At 37.6% G+C, this 23,060-nt stretch overlaps 1 protein-coding gene across 3 annotated transcripts in view; it reads left to right on the plus strand.

Moving 5' to 3' along the window:
* The window catches only part of map4k5 (mitogen-activated protein kinase kinase kinase kinase 5), a 50,230-nt gene that overhangs the window by 12,290 nt on the left and 14,880 nt on the right, over window positions 1-23,060 (plus strand). Inside the window, exons 4-26 of one of the 3 annotated variants that reach the window (XM_056254931.1) lie at window positions 4,089-4,179; window positions 4,322-4,386; window positions 4,490-4,545; window positions 4,980-5,027; window positions 5,130-5,172; window positions 5,253-5,325; window positions 7,942-8,073; window positions 8,325-8,387; window positions 8,527-8,608; window positions 9,104-9,223; window positions 10,813-10,891; window positions 11,532-11,590; window positions 15,378-15,445; window positions 15,692-15,730; window positions 16,095-16,139; window positions 16,343-16,385; window positions 16,485-16,701; window positions 18,194-18,279; window positions 18,381-18,422; window positions 18,568-18,652; window positions 19,288-19,367; window positions 19,464-19,524; window positions 19,961-20,075. In XM_056254931.1, the coding sequence (XP_056110906.1) occupies window positions 4,089-4,179; window positions 4,322-4,386; window positions 4,490-4,545; window positions 4,980-5,027; window positions 5,130-5,172; window positions 5,253-5,325; window positions 7,942-8,073; window positions 8,325-8,387; window positions 8,527-8,608; window positions 9,104-9,223; window positions 10,813-10,891; window positions 11,532-11,590; window positions 15,378-15,445; window positions 15,692-15,730; window positions 16,095-16,139; window positions 16,343-16,385; window positions 16,485-16,701; window positions 18,194-18,279; window positions 18,381-18,422; window positions 18,568-18,652; window positions 19,288-19,367; window positions 19,464-19,524; window positions 19,961-20,075 (1,792 nt within the window). The remainder of the gene's footprint in view (window positions 1-4,088; window positions 4,180-4,321; window positions 4,387-4,489; window positions 4,546-4,979; window positions 5,028-5,129; window positions 5,173-5,252; window positions 5,326-7,941; window positions 8,074-8,324; window positions 8,388-8,526; window positions 8,609-9,103; window positions 9,224-10,812; window positions 10,892-11,531; window positions 11,591-15,377; window positions 15,446-15,691; window positions 15,731-16,094; window positions 16,140-16,342; window positions 16,386-16,484; window positions 16,702-18,193; window positions 18,280-18,380; window positions 18,423-18,567; window positions 18,653-19,287; window positions 19,368-19,463; window positions 19,525-19,960; window positions 20,076-23,060) is intronic. The other 2 variants (XM_056254929.1, XM_056254930.1) reach the window with 2 other exon arrangements.

Consider the following 23,060-nt stretch of genomic DNA (forward strand, 5'->3'; position numbering starts at 1 on the left):
AAAATAAGTTAAATGACACGTCTGCCATAGCCTGACGTGGTCTGTATCGCTTTTACTGGCACTATGTAACTTCGGGTTTCGGGTAGGAACCCGTGCACAAAAAGAACTACAAAATTCGACTGCTTTACGGCATACGTCACTTCCCCCACCACTTCCTCAAATTGTCTGTGGCCATTGCAGACATCCCAAGTCTCCCGGGAGTCTCATGCGTCTCCCTGATGCCCGCAAATTAGTTCAGATCTGCCGGAATCTAGAGCGCGCATGCGAGACAGAACATACTGCGCGCATAACATACATAGCGCGAGCACGGCAGAGAGAGAGAGAGCGAGAGACCTTGCGAGTGTGCCTCACGAAAGCTAGTCAACCCGCCACCAGCCGCATGCCCCCGTCAACAATCCAGTCACCAAGATATACCTCCCTGAAATGACTTCTTGCAGGTTGGGATGTCTGCCATTGTTGATTCCAAAGCCAGTGCTGGATAAACAGCGAGCGTGCGCGTGCGACAGTCGGCTGCGGAAGGCTAAATTATTTACGACAGCAGTAATGGACAATTCTGCTTCCAACCTGTAGGGCGACCGCTGAGGAAAAATCACATGGTGTTGCTTTAACATCTGGACAAAGTGCATGTAAAAAAGGCAAATCTGATATCCACCTGGAAAGCAGGTGTGAGTTCTTGTGTGCGTGTGCCTTGTTATCGGATGTTAGTCACATCTAAAAGAAGCCCATCAGCTGGAGTTTTTGTGTGAATCTGTGTGTGTTTGTGTAGAGTTTTGCATGACCACAAATGGCATCTAATGGAGAACTGAAAAGCTGACTGAATTCACAACTTTTTTTTGCAGTAGCCACACTGTTACGCTGCTGCAGGAAAGGACAAAACTTCACAACTAAGACACTTGTTGTTGATGTAGAGGACAGATTTCTTTGCTTGCTCATTGGCTTGTTTACACCCCACCCCATAGAAAGGATCCAATCACATCGTAGCAACCATTTCTAACAAGTGGGATATCTGTCAAGAGGGCATTTTTTTTACTGTGGAAGTCTGGGATCTCTTTCCACTGCTGAGAGCGGATGGGTGGTTTTTGTCATAGTTTGGTTTGTGGAAATGTTAAATATGCAGAGCATGAATAATTGTGAATAAGATGAAGTTATGGTTTCCCCTATGGTGGATGTTTAATTTGGGATCCATTTGATGATCCATTCATTTCTAAATTTATCACAAGCAGCTGGCTAATTATTTTGCTGTAGATTGAGATCATGTGTTTGGTTCTCAAAACATTTTGGACTATTCTTCTGGATTCTCTCTGATCTGTTTTACACAAGTTATAATATATTGGATAGTTGATACAAATTTCTAATACCAGATAACAATTTGTTGACAGAGAATTTAAGGAGATTTGATCAGTGACGTTATAGTTGCGTATGAATGTCTCAAGATAAGTGAGGCTTTTTCACAGAAGTCGGTTTGTACCTAAATAATTTTACATTGTTACACCAAAAGTTAGAATTTAGTTAAATCCTTCCTAATAAATTTATTTCGCAGTCTGATAGCTTTGGGGTGAAAGACAATTATAAAAACAATTTGGTGACAAACAAATTGTTTGGAAACCACAAAACTCTACATGGGTTTAGAATCGTCTCCCTTCCCTTGAAGACAAACCTCACATATTATGCTGTAATTATAGTCCACGGAGATGCACTATAAGAATACACATTCGCATTCAAAAGTTTGGGGTTAGACTTTTTCTTTCTTTTATTTTTGTTGAAGAAATTAACACTTTTTATTTAAAAAAATGTATTAAGTTAATCAAAAGTGACAGTAAGGACTTGCAAACAATTTATTTCCAATAAGTGCTGTTTATTAAAATGTTCTATTCATAAAAGAAACTTTAAAAAAACTCATGTTTTCACAGTTTCAACAAAAATATTAAGTTTTCAACAACAACAACAAATGTTTTTGAGCACCAAACCAGCTATTAAAATGATTTCTGAAGGATCACGTGACAATGTAATGTTAAGTAATGGCTGCTGAAAATTCAGGAATAATTTACATTTTAAATTATATATCACAATATTACTGTTTTTACTGTGTTTTTGTTCAAAGAAATGCAGCCTTGGTGATTATATAAGAGAGTTCTTTCAAAACATTAAAAACTCCTACTAACCCCAATCTTTTGAACGGTAGTGTATTTTGAAGAATGTGAATGGGGTCCAAATCAAATTATGACATAATTTTCATTTTTGGGTGAACTATTCCATGAAAATTTCAGAAAGAAATAATCATTTAAAAAACTTATTACTGTGTAAATTCGGGGCATTTGTGATATGCAAGGATATTTCTATAACTTTAATCGAAATGGCTGTATAATGATGTGAAGTTGCAGTGAAAATCTCAGAAGTGGTTTATCCTCCCCCAAATTGTTAGTTCTGTGTTTGTGGGAAATACAAAAGATCGAGAAGCTGGGTGATTGTAGCCAAAGGGACGAGTTTAGTCATTGGTAGCTTGATTTATTACAATTGACACTTACTAAATGCTAACAGCTTGTTTATTGAGAAGTGCATCAAGCTCAAAGGAAGCTGTCTGAGTTCAGCTTTCAACAGACAAACCCTCAGGCCCTGCTGCTGTCCTTTACACACAGTCTCACATTATCTCACATGCACACACTCTTGGGCATGGCCTGTTTGTCTTCTTGAGTGGAGAGGAAGTGGTCAGAGCTTGTAGGCTTGACTTCATAACTGTGTTGTTTCTTGTTTGTCACATAAAACCATACACTGTTGAAACTCAAGTGCATACTGCCCCAAATGGTTGTCCCTTCCAGTCTTTAATGTTCTGACAGCTACGTTTCTTTCTGCATCTCATCATGGAGGAGTCGTGTGAAACAGAGGTGGTTGTGTTTTGTGTGCAAGTTTCCAATTGAAAGGTCTGCAGCAGAATAGAGAAGTGGTTACAGTCAGTTAACATCCATCACTGGTTTGAGGTCATACAACATGTTGAAAGGCATCTATTTAAAAAAATATTTTTACCTTGTATATTCTAGGGGAGGCTGCTGTCATATTAATATTCTCTTTCTCTTTTTGTTTTGTCTATAATTTTTGCGTGAGTTTTGTGAGTGATGATATTTTCAGCTGTCGTGAACAGCTCAAGAGATTCTGAGAGCATCACAGTGACGACCAATGCTTATGTAAAGGAGACAGCGCCACCTGCAGGAAACTATGCGGTATTCACTGTACTGAAGCCATTTAGTCATAAACAGATCATGTGCTTCAGGTGAAGATGCGTGGTCATTGAGTCACACGATAAATGAAAACTGTTTAAAACATACAGGTGTGTGATTCACTGCTTTAACAAAGCAGGTTGTGAAGGGAAGAGGTGTGTGAGTTTGGCTGATAACGTCTTCTTCATTCTTCTTTAATAGGCCAGAGGCCACGTCATGATGCATCTAATTATTTGACTTGGGATTTTAGAATAAAATGTGGATGTATGGATTGTGTGTATTTTAAATACAGCAATTAGTCACTTTTTTCAAAATTTTCTGTATGATTTTCTTTATAGTTCTTTGCGCATGCGGGTCAGTCCAGGACCATGATGATCTGTTCGCACTGGAATCTGATTTTGGCCACATTTAAAACAACAATGTGAACAGCTATACAAAAAAAATCGGGTCTCAATAAATCGGAACTGAGCGCTAAGGCTCGCAGTGTGAACATAGACTACGAGTGAATGAGTTCTAAATGAGGAGGTTCTGTTTGAATGGGTAACTAAATCACAAAAACCCACTGAGAAGTATGCAAACTAACGAGTTCATAATAATCACTTTCAGCACTGAACACCCAGCCATCTGCTCTCCATATCTGATCCAACCGTTCCGTCTTTCTTTTCACAGTTTAATTTCTACAGCTGTCATCTACTGATTCTTGATTGATCAATAACATTCACTCTCTCTCTCTCTCTCTCTCTCTCTCTCTCTCTCTCTCTCTCTCTCTCTCTCTCTCTCTCTCTCTCTCTCTCTCTCTCTCTCTCTCTCTCTCTCTCTCTCTCTCTCTCTCTCTCTCTCTCGCTCTCTCTCGCTCTCTCTCTCGCTCTTTTTTAGGTGATGATTTCTCAATCATCCAGCAGGAGATTTTTATGGTGAAGGAATGCACCCATCACAACATTGTGGCTTACTTTGGCAGTTACCTCTGGTAACAATGGATAACTAGATTTTTCTATAAATGGATTTATTTTAGATGCCTAAATTATTATGTATTTTTTATTTAAATGCCTCACATTTGAGTTTAAATATATATATACGTTTTGTAAAGATATCTCTCTGTCTCTCTTTAGCCGTGAAAAATTGTGGATTTGTATGGAATACTGTGGTGGAGGATCCTTACAAGACATTTATCATGGTAAAATGGTTGTGTGTTTAAAAATCTCCATGTTGAATTGACACCCTCTATTTCTATCCTGTATGACACCACTGAACATGTGTGTGTTTGTGTACATGTGCAGTTACAGGTCCACTCTCTGAGCTTCAGATCGCCTATGTCTGCAGAGAGACATTACAGGTAAGAGCCTTCAAACACTCACATGGTCTAAAGGCCTGTTCACACCAAGGACGATAACTATAACGATAACATAAAAGATATAGTTAAAAAAAAAAATATATATATATAAAACAATAGCAGAGTCCACACCACAACGGCACAGAGCAACAATATTGTTAAAATCACTTTTAGAACGATTTTTTCCCTGCTGATGAACGATATATTTTTTTACAGCCAATCAGAATCCATCCTGCTTTAAAGAGCTGAAGCATTTAAAGCGGCAGAAGAAATAACAGAAGCGCACACTTAGAATAAACAGAACTATGTCCACTAGTGTGGACACTAATATAATTATCGTTCTTGGTGTGAACTGGCCTTCATGCTGTAGAGACTCTGTTTTAATAAATTAATCCTTTAAACATCTTGAGATGATTCAATTGTGTGTATGTGTTTAGGGTCTGGGTTATCTGCACTCCAAAGGAAAGATGCACAGAGACATCAAGGTAATACAGCGTTATAATCAATGTATCTTTTTGGTGTTCTTCCTGTTTCACATTACATATTTTCCCCAGCTTGTTAATAACTCTAAGCTCATTGCGCAATAGGGGGCGAATATTCTGCTCACAGACAATGGAGATGTCAAATTAGGTGAGAGATTCACAATAAAATTGCTGTGTGTGGTTGTGTGTTACTGAATTTGACTAAACAAAGTTCTCCCCTTTTTGCAGCGGACTTTGGAGTCGCCGCTAAAATAACAGCCACCATGGCAAAAAGGAAATCCTTTATTGGGACGCCTTACTGGTAAGCCCCATTCCGTCTGTCTATGATTTGTGATGAAGCTACATTTGAAAGTACATTTAAAAAGTCTGGAAAGGATATTAAAAAATGAAACGGCATCATAATAAACATCTACGGCCTTGTATTTTCAACAGTGCAGAAAACAAGGGTAGAGTCTCATAATCCAGAATGTAAAATGGAAAGAACAGCAGAGCATATTTAGATGCAGTAACTTCAGACAGTGAAATGATAAAACATTGAAAGTCTTCCAAAAGACTATGAAACGTGGCAATAAATGCCTCATTTAGGATAGAATGGCTCCCTTGGGTTTTCTTGGAATCTGGTGTGGGCAACTTGTGCCAACACAGGCGGATGGACGAGGATAGACACACTGAGTGCACGTGAGTTACAGCTTACAAGACAAGAATGTAGCTCTACAAGTTTCAATGAACGGAACCGTTTTGCAACTTTGTGTCTTTTCCTAATGAAAAACAGATAAAAAGAGGAATACAGTCTATTTCAGTTCACGGTGATGTTTGGGAACTGAGCACACAGGCAGAACCAGCCGTTATGTTCACCTTAATGTTAGAAACACAGATTCCCCTCACACATAGAAAACCTGGAAATATAAGGCAGGTGTAAAATTGTTTTTAAGGCCTGGAAAAATAATTTTAAAAAGTTAAAATCTCAAAGTCACAGACATTTGTTCATATCTAAACAATTTCATAGCCTTGCTATTACTGTTGTGTAGAGTAAAGCTAGTCAGCTCTGTTCAGTAAATTAGTCAAACTAGTTCACAAATTGGTCTAAATGATTCATTAGTGAATCTGATGCTTGAGTTTAAAATCCTTTAAGTAATCACAAGCGGCTGGAAAAGTCATGGAGATTCATCAGTTAAACTAGTGCCACATGAAAAATTCATGTGCCACATGATCTTTCAGAAATCATTTACATTTAACATTTATTCATTTAGCTGATGGCATATTAGAAATCATTCTAATATGCCGATTTGGTTAAGAAACATTTCTTATTTATTATCAACATTGTAACATTATAAATGTCTTTACTGTCACTTTTAAACAGTTTAATGTGTCCTTGCTGAATAAAAGTATTAATTTCTTTAAAAAAAAAAATATATATATATATATTACTGACCCCAAACTTTTGAACGGTAGTGTATTTAAAAGGTGCAGGAAGCGATTTCTGGTAAACACTGTTGTCACCAAAAATCACCAAAACAAACATGCCCCTACCCAAAATGAAAAACACCCCTATCTTGATGCCTCTGCACCCACATTCCCGTACATGCTATGTAACACAGGCAACAACTAGAGTCCTGCGCGGGACTGTTTTCTTCATCCCGCTCCCGCCCGCGCCCGCCGAATTTCTGACCATTACCGCCCGCTCCCGCAACGTATGTGTTACACTCCCGCCCGCTCCCACAATATGCATGTCCACTCCCGCCCGCACCCGCAAAACTCGGAGAATTTATTCCCGCACAATAATAGAGATGCATTGACTTTGTGTCTTCTCCCGTCCCGCAGGAAAAAAAAGCGCGTATTTGTATTGCTATTATTAAAGAGATTCATGGGGTTGTTGGTTTCGTTTCCCTGGCCTGCATGTATTCTGACGCACTGATCAGGAAGATGAATAGTAAATGTCAGACTTGCCTTGCTCAGGTTTTGTGCTGTAAATACCTCGTTTAAGGTTCTTTTCCACATCATTGACATCTCCATCATGTCGTTAGGCAACCTCCCGATCCCGCAGGGGTTTTATTTGTCCGCCCATTCCCGCCCGCAGCAAAGTTCAAACCGCCCGCTACCGCGAGATTTGCGTTGGGTCCCGCGGGACCCGGCGGGACTCAATCCCAATGCAGCCCTCTAGCAACAACTATGGTGGAATCTGCTGTGGCTGCTGCCCGAGGGTATGATGTCATCAATAAGTGAAAGCAATTTGTGCTACTAAGATAATTCAGGCCGAATGTCTAATTGTTATGTAGTTCCTCAACTCCTTCGATGGCAAAGTCATCCCTTCCATCCCATAAAACAGACACCGTTTTCATGAACAGCTCCCTACAGACACGATAATCCAAGTAGGCTGACTAATATATCACAAATGTGACAAGATTAAGGGGTCATAGCGATCACTAAAAGAGGAGCCAAAAAAACGTATATTAGTAGTTCTCACTTTTCAGACACGGGGGCCGATGGTTGAAACGGGCGGTGGAGGTGGTTTAGACGTTCCAGGCTTATAATAATAATAATGCAAATGAACAAACAAGCGAAGATGACACACGAGTGCATTAAAGCAAAAGAAAGCATATCTTAGTTCTGTGAAACAGCAAAATCATTGTTGTGAGTAAGAAGTAAAGAAATAAAGCAACATCATAAAACTACCTCTTGCCTGAACGTAGCCATTCTTTTTAAAGATATATTCCCCTGGCCTTTTTCTCTTTTGTACTTTCTTTAGTCGTTCTGCTAATGTCTGTCTTGTGCACTGAGCTCTCTCTCCTATACGTCCCTTACAGCTGATTGGCTACAAGTGTTTTGTTGCTCGGTCCAATCCACTTTTCAACAAAGATATTCAAAAATAGCTTACTGCACCTTTAATGTCTTGTCTGCTCTGTGTTTGTGTGTGTAGGATGGCTCCAGAGGTGGCGGCAGTGGAGAAGAATGGGGGTTATAATCATCTGTGTGATATCTGGGCTGTTGGAATCACATCCATTGAACTGGCAGAACTACAGCCACCCATGTTTGACCTCCATCCCATGAGGTATACACACACACACACACACACACACACACACACACACACTTGTTGCCAATGTGCAGACATGTTTTTAACCAAGGCATTTGCTCCGGGCCTCAGAGTTATTGTGAATCTCAATAACTTAATTATACACAAAAAATGTTTAGAGCCAAGATAATTAACCATTAAACTACCACCACATCCTCACATTATTATGCAATTTTTTTTATCTTTGTTTGATCTCTTTTTATCTCACTTTTTGTGTGTATGTGCAGGGCTTTATTTCTGATGTCTAAAAGCAACTTTCAGCCACCCAAGTTAAAGGACAAGACCAAATGGTGAGTCTCTCTGGCCTGTTTTATGCTCGTGTTTGCGTATTTGAGCAATACAGAAAAATAGAGTTTGTATTCTGAACGGTGACTTTTACAATTCAAATCATAAATCATCTCTTTACGTTTCTGTCTTGCTTTTCCACAGGTCTACAGCCTTCCATAATTTTGTTAAAATTTCTCTCACTAAAAATCCGAAGAAGAGACCATCAGCTGAGAAGCTGCTTTCGGTAAAGATTTCCTCTGAATCTCCACACACAGCAATAAACTCTGTCACATATCATATAGAGAACTGTCCACTGACCTCTATATCTTAAAAAATCTCTTATGCTCAACAAAGCTCCATTCATTTGATTAAAAATACAATGATATTACTACAAAATAACAGTTTTTTTGTTTTAATATATTTTGTATGTATCCTGTGAATTCAAAACTGAATTTTCAGCATCATTACTCCAGTTTTCAGTGTCACATGATCCTTCAGAAATCATTCTAAAATGCTGATTTTGGGCTCAAGAAACATTTCTCGTTATTATCAATGTTGAAAATAGTTGTACTGCTTAATATATTTTGTGTGAACTGATTTTTTTTTTCAGGATTCTTTGATGAATAGAAAGTTCAGAAGAACAGCATTTATTTGAAATAGAATTATTACTGAATATGAATATTACAGAGGCCACATCACAAGCAGCCGCTCACTACGTTGTCTGTGTGTTTGTGTGCAGCACTTATTTGTGGCTCAGACAGGGTTGACTCGACGGTTAGCTTTAGAGCTACTCGATAAGATGAACAACCCGGATAATCATCAGTCTCACTTCATCCAGGGAGATGAAGATGACTTGGAGGTAAAACACATGACTTGTGCGTCTATGAGAGAGAAAGATGGCGAGTTAGTTTCTATGAGTGGGTTGCTCCAATAAGGATTAAGCTTAAATCTAGATTAAATCAAGGTTTATCTAATAATTCTGTTGCACCAAACTTTAAAAATAAGCAGGTTTACATTTAAACCATTATTTTGATCCTGGATTCAATTTATATTTAAGATAGATTAAGTTTAATCCTGTTGCTCCATAACTTTAAAGGGGTCATGAACTGCACTGTTTTGTCGTTTTTTAATGTTTCCTGGGGTGAACTTATAATGTTAGTATGATTTCTACATAAAAAATGGTCATGATTTAGAAATAAAGGCATTTTTCCTTCCCTGATTGTATCCTCTGATTTGAACGCTCTGTTTAAAGGGGCGTGTCTGTATGAGACTTCAGTGTAAACGGCCACTGCATTTGAAATAGCTAGTATGATGTGGAAATCTCTCAAAAACTTTTAGCACATTTTTACTATTACAACTCTCAAGGTTAACTAATCGTGAAAAGTATTGATTATACCTTTATATTTAGATCTATATCTTTATATTTATATCGTGGTTGCAGCGATGAGCATTGTAGCCGATCACAGACATGTTGAGCACATGAATGCAGTGATCTCGTCATTACTACTCGATTTCTACACTCACGAATGCCTTCATCATAACTAACAGTGCATACACGATGTAAATACGTGATTTGTTGATTATAACGGGAGTTTTGGCGAGAGTCCAGAACTCAGTCACTGATAAACTTGCACTGTTTGATTGACAGCTCCTGCGATTGTAAAGGGAGCGTTCTTTGATCGCTTTCTATATATAATTTAATCACAGTTTAAACAACAGATTATTTTCATCCTACTAAGAGAAACAATGTGAAGTTTTCCATTTAGTCACTGGTTTGATTTGCTATAAACGATTTTGAGACTAAGTCACTCTGTGAATGCCAGTTGTTTTTTCTTATCTCGGTTGTTTTGTCATAAGTTATGCTGCCATATTACTCCAATAATTGATACTATAAATATATTTCCAAGCTTATGAAACCTATACGCACTGCCGCGATGTTTTCACTACCTACTTGATCAACCCTTTATTCTAACTGTCTCTCTGCATAGCAGTTTATAAAGACAGCTGACATTTTACAAGTTTATTTCCTTTATCGGCAAAAACTACTTATGTCAGAGAGAGAGTTTCTAGTGGTCAATAAAGGAGGAAATGGAGTCTTAACATTGTTGCTGTTCATTTACAAGCATCATGTTAATCGTAAATGGAGGTTTTAATCCCAGGATCGAATTCTAATCCCTGATTTGTTAATCTGTGTTTAAAATTAAGTTGGATTTAAAATAAAAACCCAGTTCAACAAATCCTTGATTAGATTTCAACTAAATGTTATCCTTATTGGTGCAATTCACCCTATGTCTGAAAATGTATGTTGGTGTGTGAGAGTTTATGTGCGTAAATATGTGAGCGTTTCAGTGTATGAGTGTGTGTGCGCATGACTTTAAATGGTAAATTTGTGCAAGCAATTGTGTGTGGTATACATATTTTTACCACGTTTCTTTCTCTGGTTCGCAGCCGCTTGCAGAGCGCCACACCATCCGCTCGTCCCACAACAGGAGCTCTCGTGCTGAAAGAACCCAATCACAGATCAACTGTACGTGAGAGTTTGTCAATCATGATGAGGATTGAGTTTCCCGATGTCTTGAAAAATCCTATCTCCCTTAGACCAATAAACAATTCCAGTTGATAACAGAACTTATTTTGTACACAGAAATCTTACATTTCATTTTAGAATATTGTCATCGTCCTAAAAGATCAAATATGTTATTGTCCTTAAAAGATAAACTAACCTCCCTCTGAGGTTGTCCTAAATAGAATTATAGATTCTAGAAAAATGCTAAGTTTTCTTTTATGTTTAGAATGTGGGTTATGGCCAATATTTATTACAGTCTACCATGTCCTTGCTCAGAAGTCGACATGTGTTAACCTTTATTTGTGAACGTGAGACCACAGACCACAATCATTAGTGCCTTTTCTTGGTCTTACTCTGTTCTTGAAGAGAGTTTTAGCTGCTTAGTTCAACTTCAGATAGAACTGCAAGCCTTGAGCCCCCCTGTGGTGGAGACATGGTACTACATGTGAGGGCTTCAACTCGAACCTTGTGAAGCAACTCTTGTGAACAGAATGTTAAAGATGAGTGCGGATAAGTTATGGTGACATTTTTCATCTCAGTGTCATGCTGGGTAAATACACTAGTATGCATTAAAGATTTTTCTCTTGTCTCTGTATTTCAGTTGATAAGCTTCAGTTTGAGCCTCCCCTAAGGAAAGAGACTGAAGCGAGTGCTGAGATGGTGAGAGAAATATCATATTGTCCACACATTACTAATATTAACCTGTTAACTGGCACCCCCCTTTTTTTTGCATAGACATAAAAATCACCATCCAAACTTAAATGGTTGTAATTCAGGAATGCTTTGGAATATAGACCTATGGCTGGTCTTGTTTTAAAGAAGACATTTTCCAGATTATTGTAGAAGTCTAGAAATGATAAAAAATGAAACAGAAAAAGTTATATAAGTTTGAGTTTATGAAATGGTGTAATGTAAAAATATAATTATTAATATTTTATATAAAATATATATATTACAAAATATATTTTACTCTAAAACTGCAAGAAAATTAAAGACAAGAATCTGAACAAGTTGTATTCCAAATTTTAGGTTGATATCTAAAAAAATTAGCTTTCAGTAAGATTTTATTTGGGCGCAGTACCCAACTTTTTCACTAGACTCCATTACTGCCCATATAAGGGCGCCTCCATTTTCATATATGTTTTGAGTGATCTGAACCATGTATTTCCATAATTTTCATACAATTTATGAAGTAGACATCCTATTCAGAAGTAGTATGGGTGGTTTGGCAGTATTTGATTTGAATTCAACCTCTAATAAATGCATAAAAAGACTACGTTATAGCGTTATAGCTCGCAGCCAATCAGAAATCGAGAATCCATACATTTTTCTTTATATTTAAAACATTTTCAGACCTTTTTTTCTCATAAAATGGAATTGGTGTTATCTTTTGAACTCATGGCATGAAAACAAACTGAGGTTTCTACCAATCTTTCATGATTTTTCGTGTTTATTGTTATTTCAAAATAAAGGCCTAAATACTCCTAATGAATGTGAAATATTCTTGTTGCAAATTGATAAATTACTGCTCCTCTGTAATTTATTTTAGATAACAGCCACCAAATATGAAAACTAGAGATTTTAAGCTTTCAAATGATATATAGTTTGGCAATATTACTTTAGGTTTTTACTAAGATATTATTGTTTTAAACATGCAATGGCAAATGGCCTTGCAGGTTAAGAGGTTAAAGGGGTGGTTAATTATGATTTCACTTTTCTAACTTTAGTCTTAAAGCTGCAGTCCGGCGTTTTTCCTCTTTGTCGCCATCTCTGTTTGAAATCTGCAATTGCAGTAATTCGCGGAATTATCAACTTTACGTGAGTTGTACTTCAACACCCTCGACACGGCACAGCGCGGATGAACACAGTGTTTGAGGAGAGTGTGTAGCTGTCAGTCACCGCGCCGGTGTCGATACTGGCATTCAGAATCACAGATTATTCTTTTTGGTGGTATGATCAACATAAGAATTTTCACCGGAAAATGTCATCTGAACTAGTAAGAAACATCCACCTTTGTTCTGGTTCTGACATTGCAGTAAATCGCGCTGATTAAATCTAACAATCGCTTATAAATGATCATATCAGGCAAAACCGTGCAAATTATACCTTGTTCTTAAATTGTTAATGTTAACAACGTCAGCATTGCGTGACTACATGTACTGTCCTTCCGATATGTATCCTTGTTTTCGCATGGGTCCGGTGTCAGTCTTTTTTCTGTAGCCACTCCGAAGTCCGAACGAAGTCTTTTGCAATTTACAGCGCGTGAATCTGTTGTCACTGGTGCAACTCCGATCATCCTCTTCGCGCTCCTCCCACGTGGACACTGTTTACCTTTTCCGGCTACAAATGAGTTCCCACGGGACTTCAGCGTGAGACTACAGCTTGCCGTCTAAAACACTATTTAGGTGAATTTAAACAATGGCTAAGTTGCTAAACGCATCTTGTTCACATGTAAGGCCCCTGTTCACGTTGGACAGACATTTCAATTGCATTTTGTGTCTGTTAAGAGGTACAAAGACACTCTTTTTGTTCATGCCCCCATAACTGCCGTTTTAGCTGAGTGGGAGCTCTGGGCATTTGCGGGAACAGCTCCGTGTTGCAAGCACCGATTCGGTTTGGTTTTTTTTCTATAGACAGTACTCACAAAGGTGTAACGATCGAGATTAGCTTAAAAATTGCCCGGAGTTCTCCTTTAACTCCACATCAGCAACATAAATTCATGAACTAACCATTCAGAAATGTCATGTTGCATTCTACGTCACTTCTTCTTGAGTCTCTCCATCATTGTCCGACTCCAGTTTAAACATAAAATGCAGAACAGTTTCTTACATTTTAGTGCTTGTCTGCGAGGTAATCGGAGCTTCTTACACACACACACACACAAGCACTTGAAGCTCCGCCCTCTGTGCCGGGAGTAGTGATGGGTACTGGACACATAAATGAGTTAATAATTCCCAAACTTTCTCATAAAAAAACGCGTAGTCCGTTTTTTTTTAACAGTTACATGCTGCGGTTTTGGTCTCAAATTATAGCTATTTTATTTCTTTCAATTTATATATTTTTTTACATTTCTGTCATGATGGGTTTTTTCCGTATGAATGTGGTACTAAAGAGTTGGTAATGCTTTAAACTTTATCTATGATAGGGAAAATCACTTTGATAAAAATACCTATATATAGCCTAATAACAACATGCAGTTACGTGACATCGAACCCGAAGACTCGAGAAATAAACTAATCAATTCTGTATCCGGTACCGACTGCATAGCTTCAGCCAATGGGACTGTCACGTGATGAACGAACGACTCGGACCCGAAGTCGATAGACTCGAAACATGAACTAATCAATTCTGTATCCGGTACCATAGACACTGACAGCATAGCTCAGTTTATGAGGATGTCACGGGATGAACGAACGATTAAAATCGGGAGGTGAGGTAAACTAACTGCAAAGCTCAGTTTATGGGGATATGTCACGGGATAAACGAAAGACTGCATAGCCTGAAGACCCAGATAAATTAATTAATTGTTTCCGTTTGTCATAATTTGGCCTTTTCCTTGCATTGCAATTTTTTTCTTATTCTAAATGCGATCAACTTGATCAATTTGATGTGTTTGGGGAATTTGGCTATTTTAAATACATTCTGCTGAAATTAACGAAATGAATCGAAAAAAGATTTGTTCATTTTGATGAACGAGATTCAAAGATCCAAGTCAGTAAAATGATCCGAACTTCCCACTACTAGCCGGGAGCAGCAGCTCATTTGCATTTAAAGGGACACACATGAAACAACTTGTTTTTACTGACCCTCAAAAAGGGACAACTTTAACATGCTTAAAAAAATTATCTGTGGGGTATTTTGAGCTAAAACTTCACATACACACTTTGGGGACAACAGAGACTTATTTTACATATTGTAAAAAGGGTCATTATACCACCCCTTTAATATACACTACTGTTTGAAAGTTTGGGTCAGTAAGATATTTTGTTTTATTTTTTCAAGTGAAAGAAGTTCATACTTTTATTCAGCTAGAATGCATTTAATTTATCAAAAGAGACAGAAATATTTTGTAACATTGTAAATGTATTTACTATTTCAGATAAATACTGTTATTTTAATTTTCCCTTTATCAAAACATCCTGGAAAAAAAGAGACCTTTTTCAAAACCAATAAAAACCGACCCCAAACTTTTAAAAGTGGTGCGTGTGTGTGTATATATTTAAATGTATACATGAACTATATATACATACATACAGACACTCCAGAATAACCCTGCGCTTCAGTAAACTTAGTGTCGTTTTTTGATACGCTTGAAACCAAACATGTTCCATGCAGAAATCTGCACGAGTAGATTATTTGCACAAGTCAGGTGTCCAATGAAACCTGACTGACATGTATTTAAATGAGTCTCTAACAAACATGTCTTTGTTTCTTTTTTTCCCCCCAGGATGTCACTAAAGACAATGATTTCTCCTCCCCCTGGAGCCCATTTACTGAGGGCCCCATCACCTCCAGGTAACTATTAAAAGTGCTCTGAATGACTTTATGAAGCGATTCGATTCCTGCTACTGCCGTCTGCATGAAAGTGCCTCCAGCAGTCACTTCCCTGTACTGTCTGCGTCATCTCTGTACGCACTTCCTTCTTTCAGCAGCATCTCACGTGAGCTCTGCCTGCATTCCCTCTACTTTCACTGTTCTGTTGTTTTCTTTCTTTTCCCCATTTTCCTTTCCTCTATCCCTTTGTGCACTCCTCTCCTGAAGGAGTCTTCTGAAGAGCGTTGAGGAGGAGTTGTTTATACGGTAAAGAATTGGTTTGTGTAGCTGTTATTTAACAGATCCATAGAAACTTCCATTCAGGGTTTAAAATTAACACTCGCCAAGAGCCCAAATGAGATAAAAATGGGCTTTTAGTAGTAAAGATAATTAATGAAAATGAATGCGTGGTGTAAATCTTTTCTTTATTTATGGGTGATACGTTTTCCATTGGCAACCAAATTTTTTATTTTCCACCCACCATTGGCAGGTGTGGCAAAAGGTTAATTTTGTGCCCTGATTACACCACACAAAAATTGCAGATTCATCGCTCCCTGGAACAGTTTTTTTTTTTTTCAACTGTGAACTAATAGCCCTTTCTGTCTGTTTCTCTCTCTGTCTGTCTCTGAAGAGGGCATTTGGCTCCGTTAGAAGATGCTTTTGAGGACGTTGATCTGTAAGTGTGGCACCTTTAATCATTAAACATTGACTTAAAGAGTTTATTTTCTTCTTGGGCTTGCTCACATGAGTTTATAAAGCAACATATTCTGTTAAACTAGTATTGAAAAATATGTGCTGTGAAAATACAAATAATTAATATTCAATCACAAACAAAGAGCAACTAAGTCACTCTCTCTGTGTTTCATCTCCCCCTCTCAGTTCGACTCTTAAACGGGGAGTGCCGCCACCTCTGCCTCCTAAGGTAACTATGAGTTTGTGTATAAGCGTACATGGCTATATTTATATTAGTTGGCATGTTTTTTAAATTCCCATTTGTTTTTGCAATTCTCTTTCCCATCAGCCCTCTCAGGCCCGGTCGAGCAGTGTGTCTGACGAGTTTACTTTGATCGAAGGCTGCCAGACAGTGCGGAGGTTCCCGGGTTCTGATAACGGGCCGGTACCAGTGGCTCGCAGACAAAGCACACCTGAGAGAGGAAGTAACACAGAACACACCAACTCAGACTACCTGTCTGTGAGCATCAGCAGCCCAGGACTGCTCTCACTCACCACAGACCACGGTAAGACCTCACCTCACATACAATCATGTTTACGCAGGGCTGCTGTTTGTGTACTACTCTCATATAGGTGTGTTGGAGACTATATAGATGTGTTTTCTATTTTAATATACTTTAAAATGTAATTTATTCCTGTGTTTGCAAATTTTTAGCATCATTACTCCAGTCTTCAGTGTCACATGATCCTTCAGAAATCATTCTAATATGCTGATTTGGTGCTCAAGAAACATTTCTTACTATTATTATTAATTTTAAAAGCAGTTGTGCTGCTTGATATTTTTGTGGAAATGTTCATTTTTTGAATAGAAAGTTTAAAAGAAAAAAAGAAAAAGCAATTATCTTTTGTAACAAATTACTTTTAATGTCTTTTTTAAAAATCAATTTTTTGCAAACAATTACAAAGAAAGTCTTACCGTCCCCAAAGTTTTGAACGGTAATGTACATTCAGTTGCATATTATTGCACATTATAAAACGGTTAGTTCCAATCCTTGATTCTGATTGGTCAATAGCTGTGCTTTATTCACGATAAAACACGGCTATGACCGCTTCACCCAACGGTTCTATGTATCACTACACAACACCCCTAGCAACCACTCTTAGCAACTTAAACAGATGTTTCATCTCATTGATATTGTTCATTTAAAGCTAGAGCAGAGCATTGTGAGAGATCGAGTAAGCGAGTGTACCTGCATTTACAGTAGACGTAGCATTTTCCTTCAGGTCAGTCCTATATTCATAATAAAAAAATGCGTTTGAATGTCCGCTGCATATTTTGTCCTTTTAACAGTCATGGGGTTTTCCGTGCATAACGTTAGTCATCTGTCAGTTGCGTCTGTCTTCTCCGTGATCACAAGTTCGAGTCCTTTCAAAAGCCTTCTCTACAGACTCACTCACTCACTCACTCATAAAGACAGTCTTTGCCGCCATCTATTGGCGAAATAATATATGTAACTTCTGTTGCTGTTCACGTTCCGGGACTATTTTTTCCAGCGGAAGGCAGGCTTTTAGTGATTTTACTTCATGAAAGTTGCATAGATACATATTTTTCGGCTTTAATATTTTTATTGTGTGGCAACCGTTTTATAAAAGCAATAAGGTACTCGAGGCAAGTGCTGTATCGTGAATAAGTAACGGCTGAAGGGGTTGCAGGCACTCCGCTTCGCGTCGTGCCTAACAACGCCCTCCAGCCGTTACTTATTCACGATACAGCACAGCCTCTCGTACCTTATTGCTTACATAAATCAACAGTGGGATCAGAATCCCTTGCTTATCGTGGACCACTTACCAAATATATAAATGGACATGAAATATTGATTTGATAATTTTATGTGAGAACAAAAACAAAGGAGTGATACGAGAGACAGTTTGCTTGCTGAATTATACTGTTTCAGTACTCAACAATATTTGACAACTGAAGTTGACCAATCAGAATGACAGTCCAGAGAGTTGTAATAAATAATGAAACCTTTCAAATTTCTCTCTCACTCTTTGTAGAGGAAGATTCAGACGGAAGTGTAAACGGAGATGTGTCAAAATCACCTCCTGGTCGTCCCCTGAGGAAAGAGAGAAAAGATTTCCCAGTAAGTGTGTGAGTCTTTGTGGGTGTGTGTCCTGTTGAGACGACTGTGACGCAAGAAGAGAATGTGGGTCCTCTACTCATTTTTTCTGTTCCTTTTTATAGAAACCTGCTATTAACGGCCTACCGCCCACTCCCAAAGTCCTGGTGAGTGACATCACACATAACTTGCTGATTAAATGCTAATATCTGCCCATCTCAATATACAACAGCTATTTGCTCAGTCCTTTATTTGAATTCTGTGTTTTATAACTGCCACAATCTCACATATTACCTGTCTGTGTGTCTGCAGATGGGAGCTTGTTTCTCAAAGGTTTTTGATGGTTGTCCTCTTAAAATTAACTGTGCCACTTCATGGATTCACCCAGATACCAAAGGTAAACTCCTGATATCCGATATATGGCTGATACTACATCTGATAATATTTTGTATATATTAATTTAATTAGTTTTAAATGCTACAAGGGAATTTAGGCATCACAACATTGTAAATTTAACAAAAGTTTTACCAAATCTCAAAATCAATATTTTCATACTGTACATTATAATGTTGTTAAATTAAAATTAGTACTTTTTTAAATTAAGTGTAAAGGATAGGGTTGTATAATTATTATAATTAATGTAAATTGTATAATGTTTTTGAAAGTTCTTATGTTCACCAAGGCTGAGTTTATTTATACAAATACAGTACAAACAAAATTATTACATATTATTACAATTTAAAGTAACTGTTTTCTATTTTAATATATTTTAAAATGTAATTTATTCCTGTGATGGTAAAGCTGAGTTTTTAGCAGCCATTACTCCAGTCCATTCATATTTTTGTAGAAAGTGTGATTTTGTGTTTTTCAGAAAGTTCAAATAAACAGCTGTCACTTTGGATCCATTTAATACTGAATTAAAGAATTACAGTTTATAAATACAATGTTAGCTGATACCGATAAAAAATAAATAAAACAAAAACAAATTTCAGGCTGTGAACATTACTCATTTTGTTTGGTTGTTTATTTTAGACCAGTATCTGATATTTGGCACTGAAGACGGTATCTACACTCTGAACCTGAACGAGCTACATGAAGCCACCATGGAGCAGGTACTGTCTAAACTCTTGCGACTCACCTTTACCCTCTACCCCCAAAAAGACCAGCAGGTCCATGAACTCATAAACTGCTGTGTGGATGTGTTTCAGTTATTTCCACGGAGATGCACATGGCTGTACATAATCAATAATAATCTGATGTCATTATCAGGTGAGTGAGAGTGATGTGGGAGCAGCTCTTCTGTCTTTCTGTTACTGAGATTCTCTGCAGTACCTATATGATCCCTGTCTGTCTTTCTGTCTCTCTCCGTGTTCACGGCTGATTTTACTGCTTTGCTGGCTCCTCTAATGCCTAAATCACCATAATCAGAAGGTAAAATGTCAAACCTCTGTTTTCTATGGCACACGCTCACACAGCTAATATCACATCATCTTTCTAGTCTCATTCTTACTCTGATTCTGATTTTGGTTCAACTTGCGTAACTACAGCTCAGCTTTTCTATGTGCAGGGAGTAATGACTATTCATTTCTGTGGGGGATTATTTCCGTTCTCATAAGCACAAATGATGAATTATTATTTCATATCCTGTGTGTAGTCATACCCTGTGTATTGTACGTGTTTGATGTGTGTTATCTCTCGTTCAAAGGGAAGACGTTTCAGTTGTATACCCATAATTTGATTGGGCTGTTTGAACAGCTTAGGAAACCTGGACTGGCCACTCAATTCCACACCCACAGATTCCCTGACAGGATACTGCCCAGGTACACACACACACACACACACACACACACACACACACAGTTTCTGCACAACATTTCACAGCATATTTGCCACGATTTATTAGCAATATAACATAAAGACACTATGACTGTTGTTAGCCTTTAGGTTTTCTAAATAAAGTGTTATAAAACTTGTTTTTGACTTTAAACCCGTGTGGGTTTTTTTTAATGTATTAAAATATTTAAAGTCCCACTCCGATCATATTTTGAGCTATTTGTAAACATTCCCAGTGGTCTTTAAATTATGATTATGCCATTTTTAGCCAAACTCACAAAACCTGTGCCGTTTTCTGGGACTTTGCTTCAGCAGAGCGGCAGTAGCTCATTAGCAATTCGCCTCTGCGTTGTGGGCGGAGCCGTTGGCACGGAGATGACCCTCCCCCTCCCCGTTGCTGAGAGCTCTGTCTCTCCCGCTAGCTTACACCCCCAACCTGTCATTACCGGTGCAACAAAAATTGAGAGCAATATTGGCGCTATCCAGCCGTACAGTGCGTTTTCGTTTTAAAATGCATAACTTTTGCAACGATTATGCGCTCCTGCCGTCCACATTACTGACCCTCGGCCTCGAAAACGGAGACTGACCCCTTCAGTCGAGTCCGATGCAAGACACGCAAGTGACGCAACCCATAGCAACGAGTCATGGCAACGACAGCTCAAACCGACAGAAACATACAAGTAAACGTGAATTTTGTCACATTGTCATGTTAATTATAATCAAATGCATTTTGTTTTATTGAAAACAATATTATCATTGATATTTGTTTGAGAGGGGCACTTTCGATTAATTTTAACAAGCTTGTGGCCCCGCCCAGTGGAGTTACTACGTCACAACTCCAGTCTATTTTGAACGGCATTTTAGCGTCTGCTACTGATTCACAGCCATTTGAATGTAGAAATACTCAGAAATACAACTTTGAGCTTATTTTTCTCAAGATATGTCCTCTAACATAAGAAAAATGCCACAAGAACATGTTAACACCTAGAAAAACATTATTTTCATCGGAGTGGGTCTTTAAGTAAAAAATAGGATTCAAAAATGTGCCTTGATTAATTTTATTTAGATTAAAAAATAATTAGGTAAAATTTACAATAAGGTCCCATTAGTTAACTTTAGTTAATGCATTAACTAACATTTACTAACAATTAGCAATACATTTGTTATAGTGGTTGTTAATCTTTGTTTGTGTTAGTTGTCAGCTGTTCATTGCTAGTTCATTTAAGCTTAGGTCCATTAAACTATATTAACAGATAGAACTTTTGATTTTAAAGCTGCAGTCCGTAGCTTTTTTTGGGTTAAAAATGATCCAAAATGCATATTTGAGAAAATACATAACCAGCCAGTGTTCAACGCTATCTGCTTGCCGTAGCTCGATTCAAAGCGGTAAGCTTGTAATGTTTAATCCCAGTGGTACTGGTGGATTTCCGCAGGAGATTCGAGCTTGTCTTTGCGTCATTACGTCACATCTGTACACATAAAGAAGGAGTCTCGGCTAGTAGGCTATATTGTGTGTGAGGATGTTGGAGGTGGAGATTTATAGCCTTTTCTCACAGCACTTGATATAATTAAACTTATCAATTTGATGGCGGATCCAGAAAGGTTCAAACGACAATCACCAGTGACAACAGATTCACCCGCTGTAAAATCAGGGTTCCCGCGGATCCTTAAAAAGTCTTAAATTAGATTTTTAAATTTTAAGACCATAAAAAGTCTTATAAAGTCTTATTTTTACTTATGAAAGGTCTTAAATTTTAGATGACACTTTGACTTAGACATATCTAAAAGCTTTCCAAATTAAAACTATCTAATTAGCGTACGTATTTTTAAAAATTTATTATTCTATCTTTGTGGATTTGCTAATTCACGTGACATTTCGCGTCACTCGCGAGTCGCGGCAGCATAACTGTCTCCTGCACGCGAGAGGAGAGAAGGAGAAGAAAGGTCGTAAATGTCAGTTCAGTTGTAAGTTCATTCTTTATGTGCGTATGGTGTGCGATGTGTATTGTCTATTATGATATTGTAATCATTGTTTTAACAATGTACGAGGCACTGCGAGCTGACATCGCATTTGTCTCTCGTGCTTTCACTGCGTGATGTGTGCAGTGTAACTGTTATGTCCCCAAATTAGTTTTTGTCTTATATTTATATCATATTATGTTCTTATATCACATCAGAAAGAGTGCCGTTTTCCCGTGCACAATTCCAAGTGTGATATTTATGTTATACAACAGTTAAATTAACAATAAGTTAACATTGAGTTACTTTTTAGACACAATATTGTCAATATTGTTTGTTTTCCCTTTATTTCGCCGACTATAATTTCAAAATGAAACAGTAGCAGAGTCTCAATGCAACCGACAGCGATTATTTCTTGACTGAAATCCGCGTTTTGAACGAATCACTTGCTTCTTTCCCGAATGAATCAGCCGTTTGAACGAATCGGTTGAATGAATGACTCCCTCAACTCACTTACTCACAACAGTGATTTGCCGCTGCGCTTTCATATTTAAAGTACCCTTTAAATAAAATGTTAAAATTAGAAATAATTTCATATTTAAATATTGAATATTGATTTAAAAATAGGCTATATATCTCATAGCTTTATTTATGCAGTTGTAAATGGAGTGTAAATATATTAATGCCACTTCTGATGCCGCTTCTGTCACCTCTGCACTGCAAAGATGGATTTTGATTGAATGATTTAATTTGACTGGTAACAGTGGTACTGTATGATTATTATATAATTAAGTATTATTGTATAATTACTGTATAATTTAATTTGAATGATAGTATTTGACATTAAAGGTGATGCATAACTCTAAATAAGTGTAGAAAAAATTTCCATATATAGGTGAAAATGCCCCTGAAAAAATCTATTTAAGGTGGCAAATATTGCCCCTTAATTAAAATATTAATTTCTGTCACTGCTGTGAACTGACCACTGCATAGAATATGAAAAATATGAATAT

Source organism: Rhinichthys klamathensis, unplaced genomic scaffold (genome assembly GCF_029890125.1).
Source record: "Rhinichthys klamathensis goyatoka isolate OS25496 unplaced genomic scaffold, OSU_Roscu_1.1 h1tg000115l_1, whole genome shotgun sequence".
In the NCBI taxonomy this organism is placed as follows: Eukaryota; Metazoa; Chordata; class Actinopteri; order Cypriniformes; family Leuciscidae; genus Rhinichthys; species Rhinichthys klamathensis.